The sequence below is a fragment of the Globicephala melas genome, chromosome 4 (assembly GCF_963455315.2).
Source record: "Globicephala melas chromosome 4, mGloMel1.2, whole genome shotgun sequence".
NCBI lineage: Eukaryota > Metazoa > Chordata > Mammalia > Artiodactyla > Delphinidae > Globicephala > Globicephala melas.
In genome coordinates, this window is record NC_083317.1 from 65,449,315 (window position 1) to 65,467,586 (window position 18,272).

General features: G+C 37.5%; 1 protein-coding gene across 5 annotated transcripts in view; it reads left to right on the plus strand.

Moving 5' to 3' along the window:
• Window positions 1-18,272, plus strand: part of CFAP91 (cilia and flagella associated protein 91) — a 152,555-nt gene that overhangs the window by 34,583 nt on the left and 99,700 nt on the right. For all 5 annotated transcript variants that reach the window (XR_009563710.2, XM_060298121.2, XM_030857484.3 and 2 more), the window contains exons 7-8: window positions 14,011-14,188; window positions 17,628-17,785. Coding sequence is in view for 4 of the 5 variants with exons in the window: in XM_060298121.2 (XP_060154104.1) it covers window positions 14,011-14,188; window positions 17,628-17,785 (336 nt within the window). In the remaining variant the exon portion in view is untranslated. The remainder of the gene's footprint in view (window positions 1-14,010; window positions 14,189-17,627; window positions 17,786-18,272) is intronic.

Genomic DNA, 18,272 nt, shown 5'->3' on the forward strand with positions numbered 1-18,272 from the left:
TTGATAACCTGATTCTAAAATTAATATGGAAATGTGAAACGGTCAAAAGTAGCCAAGGCAAATGTGAAGAAACAGAACAGTATACACTATGAGATACAAAGACTTACTTTAAAGCTGCAGTAATTACACAGTGTGGTATATTCTCAAAGATACACAAGTAGATCATTGTTACAGAATAGGGAGTCCAGAATTAACCCACAAGTAGATATCATCTGACTTAAGACAAAGATGATACTACAGTACACTAGAAAAAAAATGATCTTTTCAATAAATAGTGCTGAATCAATTAGATAGTCATCTTGAAAACAGTGACTCGATTCCTAGTTCACACCGTAAACTGAACCAATCCCAGATGTCTAAATGTGAAAGGTGAAACAAAAATTTAGAAGGAAACATAAGAGAATATTTTCATGATCTTGGGTAGGCACACATTTTATTAAATAGAACAAAATTGCTAACCATAAAGGGAAAATTAAGAAATTAGATCACATTAAAATTAAGAACCTCTGTTCACCAAAATACATTAAGATAGTGAAAAGGCAAGCCACATATTGGGAGAAGATATTTGCAATACCTACATATGACAGAAGACTCATATCTAGAACACATAAAGAAATCCTACAAATCAACAAGAAAAAGACGACCCAATAGAAAAGTTAGCAAATGATGTGAGCCGTCACTTGATAAAACGGGTTTTCAAATGGCCAATCAACATATGAAATAGTGTTCAACCTGATTAGTCATCAGGGAAATGCAAATTAAAATCTCAGTTTGATACTACAGATATACCAGAATAGCTAATGTTAAAAAGATTGATATTACTAAGTGATGATAAGGATTTGAAGCAAAGAGAATTTCATATACTGCATGTATATATTGCAACCATTCTTTGGAAACTGATAGTATCTTCTAAAGCTGACACGATACCTACAACCCAGGAACGTCATCCCTCACTATATACCCAAGAAAAGTGAGTACTTAGCTCTACTGTAAGAAATGCATGTATGACTTTCACCAAGAGACAAGTGCAAGAATGTTCATAGCAGCATTATTCATAGTAACACTGAACTGAAAACAACCCAGATGTCCATCAACCATAGAATGGATGAATAACCTGTAGTATGTTCACACAGTGAAGTACTATATAGTAACGAGAATGAAAGTACAGCTACACATAACCACATGGGTGAATCTCACATAGATATTGCTGAGCAAAAGAAGTAAGACACTAAAGAATACCTACATTTTGATTTCATTTATATAAAGCTCAAAACCTATCAGAACTAAATTAATATGTTAGGAATCAGGCTGGTGGCTATCCTTGAGGCAAGTAGAGACTGGGAGGGAGTATGATGGGCAGACTAGGGTTCTGGTAAATTCTGTTCCTTGATCTGAGTGCTGGTTATTTGGGATGTTCCTTTGTGTACCTTTCTGTGTATATATTATACATTAGTAGAATGTTTGCATAAAAATAAGTGAAAAATAATGACACAGTAAAAGGTTGACACTGAAAGCACTAAGAAAAAAATCAAGTGCTATGTGCCAAGAACTGTTCAAAGTGCTTTATGTTTTTAACTTATTTAATCTTCACAAGTTAAGTAAATAATAAATTTTAAATCAGAAACCAATAAGAAACCTTAAAAAGGCAAAAGAATTGGTCATTACGATCATAAATTTTTTGGATAAAGATTAATAATATACTGAAACTTCTTGTGGGAAACATCAAGACCAAAGACAGAAGTTGCAAATAAAGAGTATTAGAATTGGAAGAGGGACACACTATAGACTAAACGATTTAGGGACTATAAGAGAACACTATGCATCACTATTGCCCTACATTTAAAAACTAAGATTATATTAGTTTCAGGTATACAGCATAGTGATTTTTTAATAGATTATACTCCATTTAAAGTTATTACAAAATAATGGCTGTATGTCCATGTGCTGTATAATATATCATCATTGCTTATCTATTTTATACATAGTAGTTTGTATCTCTTAATCCCATACCCCTGTCTCACCCTCCCACCCCTTCCCTCTCCTCATTGGTATCCACTAGTTTGTTTTCTATATCTGTGAGGTTGTTTCTGTTTTGTTATATACGCTCCTTTGTTTTATTTTTTAGATTCCACATGTAAGTGATAACATACACTATGTCTTTCTCTGTCTGGCTTATTTCACTGAGGATAATATGCTCTAGGTCCATCTACGTTGTTGCAAGTGGCAGAAATTTATTCCTTTTTTATGGCTGAGTAAATTCCATTGTATATGTACACCACATCTTCTTAATCCATTCACCTGTTGATGGATTCTTGGGTTGCTTACATTTCTTGGCTACTGTAAGTAATGCTGCTATGAACATTGGGGTGCATGTATCTTTTCAAGTTAGTGTTTTGGGGTCGTTTTTTTTTGTGGGGGGGATATATACCTAGGAGTGGAATTGCTGCATCATATGGTGGTTCTATTTTTAGTTTTTTGAGGGACCTCCTGTTTTCCATAGTGGCTGCATCAATTTTAATTTCTACCAGCAGTGTACAAGGGTTCCCATTTCTCTACATCCTTCCCAATGTTTGTTATTTGTAGACTTTTCGGTGATAGCCATTCTGACAGGTGTGAGGTGACATCTGATTGTGGTTTACATTTCTCTGATGATTAGTGATGTTGAGCATCTTTTCATGTGCCTGTTGGCCATCTGTATGTCTTATTTGGAAAAATGTCTCTTCAGCTCTTTTGTCCATTTTTTAATTGGGTTGTTTGGTTTTTTAGACATTGAGTTGTATGAGCTGTTTATATATTTTGATATTAACCACTTGTCAGTTACATCACTTGCAAATATTTCCTCCCTTTCAGTAGGTTGTCTTTTCATTTTGTCAATGATTTGTTGTGCAAAACCTTTTGAGTTTAATTAGGTCTCATTTGTTTATTTTTGCTTTTGTTTCCTTTGCCTTAGGAGACAGATCCAGAAGAATATGGCTATGATTTATGTCAGAGCGTTCTGCCTATGTTTTCTTCTAGGAATTTTATGGTTTCAGGTCTTATACTTAGGTCTTTAGTCCACTTTGAGTTTATTTTGTCTATGTTGTGAGTGAATGTTCTAATTTCATTCTTTTACATGTATCTGTCCCGTTTTCCCAGTACCATTTATTGAAGAGACTGTATTTTCTCCATTGTATATTCTTGCCTCCTTTGTCATAGATTAATTGATCATAGGAGTATGAGTTTCTGAGTTCTCTATTCTGTTCCATTGATCTCTATATCTGTTTTTGTGCCAGTACCATGCTGTTTTCATTACTGTAGCTTTGTAGTATAGTCTGAAGTCAGGGAGCATGATACATCCAGCTTTGTTTTTTTTCTCAAATTACTTTAGCAATTTGGAGTCTTTTGTGGTTTCATATGGATTTTAGGATTACTCTAGTTCTGTTGAAATGTCATGGGTATTTTGTTAGGGATTGAATTAAATCTGTAGATTGCTTTGGGTGGTATGGACATTTTAACAATATTAATTCTTCCAATCCAAAACACAGGATATTTTTCCATTTCTTGGTATCATTTCTAAATTCCTTCATCAATGTTTTATAGTTTTTAGACTATAGGTCTCTCACCTCCTTGGTTAAGTTTATTCTTAGTATTTTACTCTTTTTGATGGGATTTTAAATGGGATTTTTTTCTGTTTTGCTTTCTCTTTCTGATAGTTCATTGTTAGTATATAGAAAAGTAAAATATTTCTGTATATTAATCTTGTATCCTGCAACTTTGCTGAATTCATTTTTAGTTCTAATAGCTTTTTGGGTATTAGACTTTGGGTTTTCTATATATAGTGTCATGTCACAACTTTGGGTTTTCTATATATAGTATCATGTCATACACAAAGAGTGATAGTTTTACTTCTTCCCTTCTAATTTGGATACATTTTTTTTCTTGTCTGATTGCTGTGACTAGAACTTCCAATACTACATTAAATAGAAGTGGTGAGAGTGGACATCCTTGTCTTTTTCTTATTTTAGAGTAAAGACTGAAAGCTTTTCACCTTTTAGTATGATGTTAGCTGTGAGTTTGTCATAAATGGCCTTTATTATGCTGAGATATGTTCTCTCTATACCAATGTTGATGATAGTTTTTATCATGACTGGATTTTGAATTTTGTCAAATGCTTTTTCTGTATCTATTGAAATGATTGTGTGATTCTTCTCCTTCCTTTTGTTACTGTGGTGTATCGCATTGATTGATTTGCAAATATTGAACCATTCTTGCATCCCTCAAATAAATCTCACTTGATCATGGTGTATGATCCTTTCTATATATTGTTGGATTCAGTTTGCTAATATTTTGTTGAGGATTTTTGTATCTATATTCATCAAAGATATTGGCCTGTAATCTTTTTTTTTTGCAGTACGCGGGCCTCTCACTGTTGCGGCCTCTCCCGTTGCGGAGCACAGGCTCCGGACATGCAGGCTCAGTGGCCATGGCTCATGGGCCCAGCTGCTCTGCGGCATGTGGGATCTTCCCAGACCGAAGCACGAACCCGTGTCCCCTGCTTCGGCAGGTGGACTCTCAACTACTGAGCCACCATGGAAGCCCAGCCTATAATCTTTTTTTGCAGTGTCTTTGTCTGGTTTTGATATCAGGGCAGTGGTGGCCACATAGAATGAATTTGGGAGTGTTTCATTCTCTTCAAGTGTTTGGATTAGAGAAGGATATTATTAGCTCTTCTATATATGTTTGGTAAAATTCCCCTGTGAAGATGACTGGTCACGGATTTTTGTTTGTTAGGAGTTTTTTAAATTACAAATTCAATTTCACTACTAGTGATCTGTCTGTTGAGATGATCTTTTTCTTCCTCATTCAGTCTTGGAAATTTGTATGTTTCTAGAAATTTCTCCATTTCTTCTAGGTTGTCCAATTAGTTGGCTTATAACTGTTAGTAATACTTTGTTATGAGTTTGTAAATCTCTGTGTTATTGGTTGTTACTTCTCCTCTTTTGATTCTTATTTTGTTTACCTGGGTCCTCTGTCTTTTCTTGTTAGCCTGGCTAAAGTTTTATCAATTTTGTTTATCTTTTCAAAGAACTAGTTCTTGGTTTCATTGATCTTTTCTAATTTTTTTTTGCTCTATTTATTTCCTCTCTGATTTTTATTATTTCCTTCCTTCTGCTGACTTTGGGCTTCACTCTTCTTTTTCTAATTCCTTTAGGTGGTAGATTAGGTTGTTTATTTGAGATTTTTCTTGTTTCTTGAGGAAGGCCTGTATTGCTACAAAATTCCCTTCTAGAACTGCTTTTGCTGCATCCCATAAATTTTTGGAAGGTTGTGTTTCCGTTTTCATTTGTCAAGATATTTTCTGATTTTCTCTTTGATTTCTTCATCGATCCTCTGGTTTTTAGTAGCATGTTGTTTAATCTCTACATGTGTGTGCTTTTCCCATTTTTCTTGCCATAATTGATTTTTAGTTTCATACTGTTGTGGTCAGAAAAAATGCTTGATATAATTTCTGTTCTCTTAGATTTGTTGAGACTTGTTTTATGGCCTAGTATGTGATCCTGGAGAATATTCCATATGCACTTGAAAAGAATGTGTATTCTGCTGTTTTTGGATAGATGTCCTGTAGATATCTATTAAGTCCAACGTATGGTCTATTGTATCATTTAAGACCACTAATGCCTTATTGATTTTCTATCTGGATGATCTGTCCACAGATATAAGTAGGGTGTTAAAGTCCTCTACTATTGTTATATTACTGTCAATTTCTCCCTTTTGTCTGTTAATATTTGATTTATATATTTAGGTGCTCCAGTACTGGGTGCATATATGTTAACGAGTATAATATCCTCTCTTCTATTGATCTCGTTATCATTATATAATGCCCTTCTTTGTCTTTCTTTATAGCCTTTGTTTTAAAGTATATTTTGTCTGATACGAGTATTGCTACCCTCGTTTTCTTGTCATTTCTGTTTCATGAAATATCTTTTTCCATCCTCTCACTTTGTCTCTGTGTGTCTTTAGTTCTGAAGTGCATCTTTTGTAAGCAGCCTAGAGATGGGTCTTGCATTTTTATCCATTCAGCCACCCTATGTCTTTTGATTGGAGCATTTAGTTCATTGACATTTTTTTTTTTACATCTTTATTGGAGTATAATTGCTTTACAATGGTGTGTTAGTTTCTGCTTTATAACAAAGTGAATCAGTTATACATATACATATGTTCCCATATCTCTTCCCTCTTGCATCTCCCTCCCTCCCACCCTCCCTATCCCACCCCTCCAGGTGGTCACAAAGCACCGAGCTGATCTCCCTGTGCTATGCGGCTGCTTCCCGCATAGCAGGAAGTTTGGTAGTGTATATATGTCCGTGCCTCTCTCGCGCTTTGTCACAGCTTACCCTTCCCCCTCCTCATATCCTCAAGTCCATTCTCTAGTAGGTCTGTGTCTTTATTCCTGTCTTACCCCTAGGTTCTTCATGACATTTTTTTTTTCTTAATTGTTGATAGTTATGTACTTATTGCCATTTTGTTACTTGTTTTCTGGTTGTTTTTGTAGGTCTTTCCTGTTCTTTTCTTCTTCTTTTAGTTTCTTTTTCTTCCTTTGTGGTTTGATGATTTTCTTTACTAGTATGCTTATGTTCCTTTCCTCTCCATTTTTGTGTATCTGTTGTAGGTTTTTGATTTGTGGTTACCGTGGAATTCCTATATTATGACCTATAACTACATCTACTTGTTTTAAATGGTAGTAATTTAAGTTCACACCCATTCAAAATATCTACCTTTTTACTCCCCTCCTCCACATAGATTCTTACCTTTTATTATAGCCTTTTCTTTCCACTTACAGAAGACCCTTTAACATTTCTTTTAGGATAGGTTTAGTATTGATGAGCTCTATTAGTTTTTTGCTTGTCTGAGAAGTTCTTTATCTCCCCTTCAATTCTAAATGATAATCCTGCTGGATAGAGTATCCTAGGTTGCAGATTTTTCTCTTTTAGCACTTTGAATATATCATGTCACTCTCTCTGGCCTTCAGAGTCTCTGCAGAGACATCGGCTGATAGCCTTATGAGTATTTCTTTGTAAATGACTCTTTGTTTTTTTCTTGCTGCCTTCAGAATTCTCTCTTTAATTTTTACCAATTTCATTATGATTTATCTTGATGTGGGTCTGTTTTGGTTCATCTTGTTTGGAACTTTCTTTGCTTCCTGTACTTGGATATTTGCTTCCTTCTTCAGGTTCCAGAAGTTTTCAGTCATAATTTCTTCAAATACATTTCACAACCTTTCTCTCTCTTCTCCTTCTGAAACCCCTATAATGGGAATGTTGGTACACTTGATGTTATCCCAGAGATCTCTTAAACTATTCTCATTTTTTAAAGTTTGTTTTTCTTTTTACTGCATTGATTGGGTGATTTCCATTATTCCATCTTCCAGATCACATATGCATTCTTCTTTATCACTTAGTTGCTATTCATTCCTTCTAGTGTGTGTTTTTTTTTTAAGACAAGCTTTTATTCATCATCTTTTAAATTAATTAATTAATTTTTATTTATTTATTTTTGGCTGTGTTGGGTCTTTGTTGCTGCATGCGGGCTTTCTCTAGTTGTGGTGAGTGGGGGCTACTCTTAGTTGCGGTGCAGTCTTCTCATTGCAGTGGCTTCTCGTTGTGGAGCACAGGCTCTAGGCACACAGGCTTCAGTAGTTGTGGCACGTGGGCTCAGTAGTTGTGGCTTGTGGGCTCTAGAGCGCAGGCTCAGTAGTTGTGGCGCACAGGCTTAGTTGCTCCACGGCATGTGGGATCTTCCCAGACCAGGGCTCGAACCCATGTCCCCTGCATTGGCAGGCAGATTCTTAACCACTGAGCCACCAGGGAAGTACCCCTTCTAGGGTGTTTTTGATGTCAGTTATTGTATTCTTCAGTTCTGACTGGTTCTTTTTTATATTTTCTAGTTCCTTGTTAAAATTCTCACTCTGCTTATCTATTCTTTCCCTAATTCAGCTCGCATTCTTATTACTAATGCTTTGAATTTTTTATCTTATAAATTATTTCTGTTTCATTATTTTTACCAGGGTTTTTTTCTTGCTCTTTCAACTGAGATGCATTCCTGTCTCTTTTCATTTTGCTTAACTTTCTCTGTCTCTGTGAATTTAGGTGAAACAGTTACCTACAGCAATCTTTAATGGGTGGGCTTATGTACAAGTGTCCCTATATAGTCTGCATGTGCCCAGTGCTTTTGGTGGGAGAGCTAGATTTGACGTGAACAGAAGTCATTTGTTTACTCAGGGTGTGCTGCCAGCTATCAACTTGGTAGGAGGTAGGGTTGGAGATGGAGGGGGTAGGGCCATAGCCAGGTGTGAGGCAGGCCTTCCTCTCTGCTCAGTGTCCATCACTGCCCTATTGGGGCAGGGTCATCTCCCAAGTTGCTGGAGCAGAAACCCTAGGTTCAGCAATCAAATCTTGTAGTATTTCCTTCCTTCCTTCCTCCCTCCCTCCCTCCCTCCCTCCCTCCCTTCCTTCCTTCCTTCCTTCCTTCCACCATTGAATTGTACGCTTTATTATTTATTTATTTATTTATTTATGGCTGCATTGGGTCTTCGTTGCTGTGTGCAGGCTTTCTCTAGTTGCAGTGAGCGGGGGCTACAGTTTGTTGCCGTGTGCAGGCTTCTCATTGTCATGGCTTCTCTTGTGGTGGAGCACGGGCTGTAGGTGCACAGGCTTCAGTAGTTGTGGCACGTGGGCTCAGTAGTTGTGGCTTGCGGGCTCTAGAGTGCAGGCTCAGTAGTTGTGGCACACAGGCTTAGTTGCTCCATGGCATGTGGGATATTCCCGGACCAGGGCTCGAACCTGTGTCCCCTGCATTGGCAGGTGGATTCTTAACCACTTTGCCACCAGGGAAGCCCTCTTGTAGTATTTTAAAAAGATGACTTATCATAACCAAATGGGTTAATTGTACAAATTCAAGTTTAGTACAATATCAGAAAACTAACCAATGCATTTTACCATTTTAACAGAAAATGTCAGAAAAATGCTTTTATAGGTGCAGGAAAAGTACTGTTTGATAACATTCAACATGCATTCATGTTATAAACTCTAAGTAAGCTGAGATCAGAAGGGAATTTTGGTAACTTAATAAAGGTTATCTTCGATAAACATATACTAAAGGTGAGACTTGAGAAGCTTTACCCTTAAAATAAAGAAAAAGACAGTGATTCCTTTATCACCATTATTATTTAGCAATGCAGAGAAGATCCTAGCCCAGAGCTTATTAAACTAGGCTATGACCCACCACCCCAGGGACATTTGGAAACCTGGGTGGCATTTTTGTATGTAATAATGATGAGACAAATGGGTTGGGTTTGGGGGAGGTAGGCTGGCATGGATACTAAACATCCTGCCCTGCATGGGGCAGTTTCATCCAACAATTAATTGTTTGCCCAATATGACAGTAATAGCATCCTGATAGAGAAATAATTGAGTCAGTGTAGTAAGATAAGAGAAGAAGAATTAGGTATGAGGATTAGAAAGAAAAAGCAAAACTATATTTGCAGACAATGTACTCATATAGAAAAATCAAATGAAATAAGTTATCAGAACTAAGAACCTCAGTTTAATAAGGTATCCTATTATGAAACCAACATACAAATATCAGTAATTTTTGTATGTATGAGCAATATGTAATTAGAAATATTATTGAGGGCTTCCCTGGTGGTGCAGTGGTTGAGAGTCTGCCTGCCGATGCAGGGGACACGGGTTCGTGCCCCGGTCCAGGAGGATCCCACCTGCCATGGAGCGGCTGGGCCCATGAGCCATGGCCGCTGAGCCTGCACATCCAAAGCCTGTGCTCCGCAACGGGAGAGGCCACAACAGTGAGAGGCCCGTGTACCGCAAAAAAAAAAAAAAAAAAAAGAAAGAAATATTATTGGGAAATCATATTTTTAATAGCAACAAATAACAAAGTCCCAGGAAAGCACTTAATAAAACATGCACAAGGCATTTATGGAGAAAAATATAAATTGTTCCTTAAGCACATACACAAAGATTTGACAAAAAAAAAAAGGAACATAGTGTTTATAAATGGGAAGACTCATGCTTGAATAGGTATTATTTCTCTCACAAGTATTTTATATCTTCAAGCAATTCTAATCCAAATCTCTACACGCAGTGTAACCATGTATGTAAATCAGCATCTTTTCTCTTCCCAGAAATTATATAAAAGCAACAAGCACAACTCTAAAAGAACAACTCCCAAGAACAAATTCCATTCTCAGTGAAACTCACATATATATGAGTCTTTGAACCACTAAATACTTGGAAGGACTGTGAAAAGCAGCTGAGACTAGGTAGCATGGACTGTGGAAGAGGGTCAGGAGAATCTCAGAAAGCTTGAGAAAAAATATGCTTTGTGGAGGCAAATTTGGCAATATTCAGAAATATTTTAAATGATTGTATTTTGTGATTAGTTGCTAGGCTCTAGATCCTTCTAAGGTTCCTAGAGAAATTCATACATGGGCATAATGAGACCAGCATTAGATGTTTGTTGCAGCATTATTATGTGTAATCAAAAAATTAGAACCAGGGCTTCCCTGGTGGCGCAATGGTTGAGAGTCCGCCTGCCGATGCAGGGGACACGGGTTCGTGCCCCGGTCCGGGAAGATCCCACATGCCGTGGAGTGGCTGGGCCCGTGAGCCATGGCCGCTGAGCCTGCGCGTCCGGGGCCTGTGCTCCGCAGAGGGAGAGGCCGCAACAGTAAGAGGCCCGCGTACCACAAAAAAAAAAAAAAAAAAAAAATTAGAACCAATCTAAATGTCAGTTTGAGCAGATAGCTTAAATTGTGGTAGAGTCCTACAATGGAAGAATGAAATTACGTCTCTATATATCAGCGTGGCCAGATTCCCAAAACAAAGCTGAATAAAAAAAGCAAGTGACAGAATATTTATAGTAAAATACCACATATGTAAATATTAAATTAAAAATAATACTATATTTTCTTTATGTATAGTTCTTTTTCCTAGCTTCATTTAGACATAATTGACATGTAACATTGTGTAAGTTTAAGATGTACTACATGATGATTTGGTACACATATATATTGCAAAATGATTACCACAATAAGGGTAGTTAACACATCTATCACCCCACATATTTACTCTGTGTGTGTGTGTGGTGAGAGCATTTAAGATTCAGTCTTAGCAACGTTCAAGTATACAATACAGTTTTGTTAAGTGTAGTCAGCATGCTGTACATTAGCTCTCCAGAATTTATTCATCTTATAACTGAAAGTTTGTACCCTTTGACCACTTTCACCCATTTCTCCCACCACTTTGCCCCTGGCAACCACCAGTGTACTTTGTTTCTGTGAATTCAGTTTTTTAGATTCTAGATATAATGAGATTATACAGTATTTAACTGTTTCTGACTGACTTATTTTGCTTAGCATAATGCCCTCAGGTTTCATCCATGTTATCACAAATGGCAGGATTCTCTTCTTTTTTTGTGAATGAATATATATATATCACTATATATATATATATATATCGCCTTATATATATCACTTTATTTATCCATTAATCTGCCGATAGACACTTCAGCTGTTTCCATGTCTTGACTATTGTAAATAATGCTGCAATGAACATGGGGTGCAGATACCTCTTTGATGTAGTGATTTCATTTCCTTCAGCTATATACCCAGAAGGGAAATTGCTAGATCATATGGTAGTTCTATTTTTAATTTTTTTTTTTAATTTAATTTAATTTTTTTTTTATTTTTAATTTTTTGAGGAACCTCTATGGAATTCTTATGGAACTATTTGCCATAATGACTGTACTAATTTACATTCCCCCCAACAGTGCACAAGGGTTTCCTTTTTTCCACATCCTTGCCAGCACTTGTTATTGCTTGTCTTTTTTTGGGGGGGGGGTAAGAAGTAGATTTATTAATATTCTTTGTAAAGAGGTTACAAGAAAATGGGGCTTGAAGAGGGTGGTCATGTCCCAGGTCTCGGGTGAGTTCCTGGGACAGGCCACCAAGTGAGGGTCCGTGGCTTCTCACAAGAAAGAATTAAACCATAGTAAAATGAAAGCAGAGATACACATTCCATAGGCAGAATGCAGTCCATCTTGGAAGAGGAGAGCGTCCTCGCTCTTCTATTTGATAATAGCCATTCTAACAGGCATGAGGTGATATCTCACTGTAGTTTTGATTTACAATTCCCTGATGATTAGTGATGTTGAACACCTTTTCATGTACCTGTTAGCCATCTCTGTATCTTTTTTGGGAAAATGTCTATTCAGGTCTTTTGCCCATTTTAAAATCACATTGTTTTTTGTTTTGAGTAATATCTGTTCCTAATATATTTAGAATATAACCCCTTATCAGATATATGGTTTGCAAATGTTTTTGCCCAATTCATAGGTTGCTTTTTCATTTTGTTGATTGTTTCTTTTGCTGTGTAGAAGATTTTTGGTTTGATGTAGTCCAATTTGTTTATTTTTGTTGTTGTTGCTTGTGCTTTTGGTGTCATATCCAAAATATCATTGCCAAGACTAATATCAAGGAGCTTTTCCCTTATCTTTTCTTCTAAGCGTTTTACATTTAAGTCTTTAATCCATTTCAAGTTAATTTTTGTGAAAAATGTAAGATAAGGATCCAGTTTCATTCTTCTGCACGTGAATACCCAGTTTTCCTAGCACCACTTATTGAAGAGACTGTCTTTTCCCTATTGACTATTTTTGACTCCCTTGTCAAATATTAGTTGACTACGCATGCATGGGTTTACTTCTGGCTCTTTATTCTGTTCCATTGCTCTGTGTGTCTGTTTTTATGCCAGTACTATACTGTTCTGATTACTGTAGCTTTGTAATATAGTTTGAAATCAGGAAGTGTGTTTCTTACAATTTTGTTCTTTCTTAACATTGCTTTGGCTATATGGGTCTTTTATGGTTACGTATAAATTTTAGGATTGTTTTTTCTATTTCTGTGAAAAACACCACTAGAATCTTGATAGGGATGTATCTATGGATGGCTTTGCCTAGTAGGAGCATTTTAAAAATATTAGTTCTTCCAATCCATGAACATGGGATATATATATATATTTTTTACTTGTGTCTTCTTCAATTTTTTTCATCAATGTTTTAATAGTTTTCACCGTATAGATTTTTCACCTCCTTGGTTAAATTTACTCCTAAGAATTTTATTGTTTTTGATACTATTGTAAATGGAATAGTTTTATTTCTTTTATAGATATTGTTAGTGTGTATAAATACAACTGATTTTCATGTATTGATTTTGTATCCTGCAACTTTATTTATTTATTAGTTCTAACAGTTTTTTGATAGAGTCTTTAGAGTTTTCTCTACATAAGATCATGTCATCTGCAAATGGAGATGATTTTACTTCTTCCTTTCTGATTTGCATGCCTTTTTCTTTTTCTTTTTTTTTTTTTTGCTTGATTTCTCTGGCTAGGGCTTCCAGTATTATGTAAAAAGGAGTGGTGAGAGAGTGCACCATTTTCTTTTTCCTGATCTTAGAGGAAAAGCTTTTAGCCTTTCACTGTTGAGTGTGATATTAGCTGTGGGCTTGTCTGTATAGTTCATGTTTGTTTTTATTAGAGAGAGAGTATAGTGTAATACATAAGACCATAAGGGTCAGATTGCCATTTGCAAATTCTGAGTTTCACCACATACTAACTATGACCTTTCTGCAAGTTATTTTGATATTTCTTTGTATTTCAAAATATGGATTTTTCCAATAGAGGACATTCCAAGGTGTGATTATTTCATAATCACCTAATATCTTCAAATACTTTCTAGCATCTTACATGTAACTAAAATGTCTTCTGGCTGAATTGTTAACAAGAGACAGTGCAGGGCAGATAATAAACTCTGAGGCACATCTGGAGATGTATCCTGATATCATTTCATCCTGTCATAACCCTTGAATTTAAAGAGGACAGGAACTGAAAGGGAGTAAATTAAATACTGGTAGGTACATGAGTTTGTCTGTGTGTTTCTAAAGTGTTCTGCTTCATCTTCCAGGTCGAGGTCTCCCGGCAGGACAAGCTGAGGTAGAGATGATAGAACGTGCCCGGGAGAAGCGTGCTTGGGAAGCCACTCTCCCCACTCTGAGTGACACCTCCCAGTTTGAGAAGAGGAGGAGGATGATGAATGCCATGGAGAGGAAGGAGTGGGCCTTCAGAGAGCAGGAGATCGAAAAGTAGGTTCTTAATCACCCAGATAATTGCTTCTGCACAGATGGGATTAATGTTAATACTTTTAACATATAGAGAGTTTACCCAAATGTATGGGTTTAAAAGCAATCCTTAATCTGTAGAGTTAGGAAATTGGGCTTCAGGAGCAATAGCTCTATAATTTTCTCTCCAATAATATAAAAATGTATAATGCCTTCTTTGTGTGTGTAGTTCAGTGTGGAACCCAAATTTAAACAATTCCTCAAGGCATCTCTGATTCTTCTCTTCCCTTTTCTCTTTAGGGTCTTACCTAGAATCCCACTGATTTCTGAAAAATGTCTTTCAAACTGTCCTTTTCTGTTCATTCCCAGTGCCATGGTCCCTAGACTTTGGCCCTCTTCCTATCCATCCAACAGCCTCTTGGCTGACCCCATCTCTTTCCCCCTGGTACTGGATTCACCGTCAGTACACCTTGGGTTCTAGCTATAGCCAATGAGGCATTTTTCTGTTTAAAAGACGAACAGTGGAACTTTTCAATTAAGAGATGAGCTCATAGTACATAAGTAATAATATGCTAAGGTATTTCTCGTTGAATTTTCAGTCATTTTAACTGATGTATTTTCAGTACTGAGGTTGTCTCTGGAATATGTAGAAATGATGAGGACCAAAAAATTACAGCTCCCTAGCAAGAAGGAAAGGAAAGGAAGTTTGAGGGTGCCATTTGTTCCAGGCTGTGCTGAGGTACTTCATTGCTCACAGAAGTACTACCAAGCCCCTGACAGTGTGCTTACACGCAAGCAAGCTAGGGACCAATAGAGTTAGGGATTCAGTGTGGTTCCGAATTCAAAATATGTTTATCTTTTTGCAACACCTTCTGATTAACCCTGAATGCAGACTGTGATGTTTGGTTAAAAGCTTGCAATTTAATAGAAAATAATGTTTGGGGAAGAGTAGGTGTCACATACTCAATCCTGTCTGCAGAAATTTAAATTTATTGCTGCAATTTGAAGAGGAATATTCTTGTCAGAAGGACATTAAGAATATTAAAAATGTATCCGGCCAGAATGAAGATATCACCTGAGAACATGAGTACTTTGGTTAAACTGAGGTTAATTTTAATAAATATATTTTGAGTCCCTCCTCAGGACTGGAAACAGGAAACTGCTTTACCCTGACAGAGCTCCTTATGGACCATTGGAACAGGGGGTGAGGGGTGGAAGGGGGGCAGGTGGGTGGGGATGGAGTGAAAGACCTTAAAACCAATAACTCACAGGCAGTATCTTCAGGTGATGTGCTGCTCTATACACAAAGAGCTAGGGGAACCCAGGCAGGAGAACAGTTAGTTCTGTTTGAGAACTAACAGATATTTAGTAGATATTTGGGAAAATTACTGAGATGAGGTAGCTTCTGAGCTGTATGTAGAAGGATGAGTAAAAAGCTATCAGGTAGATGATAATATTGATGATGATGGTGATGGAGATGATAATGATGATATTCATAAAGCATTCAACACTTACAGAGGGCTTATTTCATGCTTGAGCTAAGTTCTAAGCCAGTAGTGCTCAGAGTGTGGTCCACAGATGAGTAGCATCAGCACTTACCTGAGAACTTGTTAGAAATGCAAATTCTCAGGTTCCATCCCAGACCTACTGAATCAGGGGGCGGGACACAGCAATTTGTGTCATAGCAAGTCCTCCAGGTTATCTGATGTATGCTCAAGTTTGAGAACTACTGTTCTAGCATGCTGTGTACATTCACTCATTTAACGTTCACAACAACCTTAGGGGATGGATATTATTATTATGTTCATTTTATGATTGAAGAGGCTGAGGTAAGTGATGAAGTTGAGAATTGAACCTAGGATTTCCAACTCTAGAAAGAAAGGGGACTGTTGGTGTGTGCTTATTTTTAAAAACGCCTACCTCCCTGTATTTACTTGTCACTGTTTCCCTACCCTCCCATGTATATTCACTTTGAGAACCTCCACCAGTATAACATGTTTGCTCTGTCTCTAGTCCTTTTTTTTTTTTTTTTTTTTGTGGTTCGCAGGCCTCTCACTGCTGTGGCCTCTCCCGTCGCGGAGCACAGGCTTCAGACACGCAGGCTCAGTGGCCATGGTCCACAGGCCCAGCTGCTCCGCGGCATGTGGGATCCTCCCAGACCGGGGCACGAACCCGTGTCCCCTGCATTGGCAGGCGGACTCTCAACCACTGCGCCACTAGGGAAGCCCTGTCTCTAGTCCTTCTGAGTAGAATATTCAGCTCTCTCTGCTGAGGCTGCACTTCTCCCTTGTCAATGTGGCAAATCTCAACCCTTGTTTATCCTCAAGTGCTGAGTTAATGGCTCCTGAAGGAAGGCTTCCCCACCATCCCCCTCCTTCCCTTTGATCAACTGGGAATAGTGCTGGAAGAGGCGCTCTGCCATTTCTTCTCCCACAGGAGTCTTTTCATTCTTTTGGCCTGGTATGTATCTCCCTGTGTTGTAAATGTTGGTTTATATGTCTACTCCACTAGAACAGTGCTTCTTGAGACAACGTATTTTATCTTGTTCACCATTGTTTATTCCCTGCCTGGCATAAATATTTGACAAATGAATGACTGAATAAATTACTGTGTAAATTTTTAAGTAAGAGTAAAATATTCAAATCTCCATTTTAGAAAGGAAAATCTTGACCACTATGTGGAACAAAGATTGGAAAGGGGAAAGACTAGACTAACAACCAGAGTCCAAGTCAGGAGAGAGATGACAAAGACGTGGGCTAGGGAACAGATGTAAGAAGTGTTTTAGAGAAGGAATCATTAGAGGAGGGAAGAAGGTTAAGAGAAGGGGTAGATTTCCGGGGGAATAGAATGAGTGAGGTTTTTTTGAGGTTGTCAGGGGATATAGCTGGAGATTCAAGTAGATAGAAGTTCTAGTTCAGAAATACCTGGTCTGAAGTACAAATTTTGAAGTCATATGTACACATAAGCAAGGTAGTCCTGGGAGAACAAGGTGAAGGTGAAGGGAAGGGAAGCGAAGAATAATTATCTATATGTGTCAGCTGCTGGCATTTTCACATTCACCACTTAAGGCTGCATGCCACAACCTCATTTTCTCTCACTCCTCCTATTACTTAACCCTCCAGCAATACCAGTCCACCTGGAACTATGCACAAACATTCGCTGTTCACTTAGGCCCATCTGCCTGGAGAACACTTTTTTACTCCATCTACCTAGCAAACTCTTTTTTGTCCTTCAGAACTACACCCATACATATTCCTCTTATACAGAGACTCACTATTGAGTTGCCACCCCAAACCCCCAATTCATTTGTCACACTTTTGCCAGAGTGGTCTTTTTAAGATACATGAATATGATACCAGCCCAAAGAGAAGCTTCTGTTTATGGCAAGTGTTCCCTTTCTCTGTAGTAGAGCACCCTATCTGAGAGATTGTAGACTTCTTTATGTTTTGTGATTTACTTGAAGACTGCAGGAGATTCGCCTGGAAGTTCTAAAAGAGCTGCTGAAGAAGCGTGATGAGAATCAAAATGAAGTAAACATGGCGTGCTTGAATGCCCAGTGGTCTAAACTGCAGGAGGTGAAGGAGGCAAAGTTGGCACAGATTCACCACACACACGTATCAGGTGATGGTGCAGTATGAACCGTGAAAAGAATGGAAAAGTTGGCTCTGCTTTGGGTCTTTGACCAAACCTGATTTAACTGTGATATAATTCTTTTTTGGTCCTATTGTTAGTTAATAGATAAGGAACAGGAGATGAGTTATTTCTCAAAAGTAGAAGGGTGGAGGAAAATTCCTTACTAAGAAAATCAAGTAATTATGTTCTAACAGGTAGTCAAGTTATTGACATTATGGGGCGTGTGTGTGTTTGTGTGTGTAGGTGTTGGGCTCCCCATATTCATGGGCTGAGGCCCTGGATAGAGAGCCCTGTTTCTCAACTTTTTTTCATTGTTTCCACTAAAAAAGACATTCAGACATCTTTTTTCCAATTCATCCCCCTGCCATGAAATTTTAATACCACAGGTATACTGCATATCTGTTTATGTACTATAAATATATCTGTACTTTATACATAAAAAGAGGAGTCAGTGGAGGATTAAGAATAACTAAAT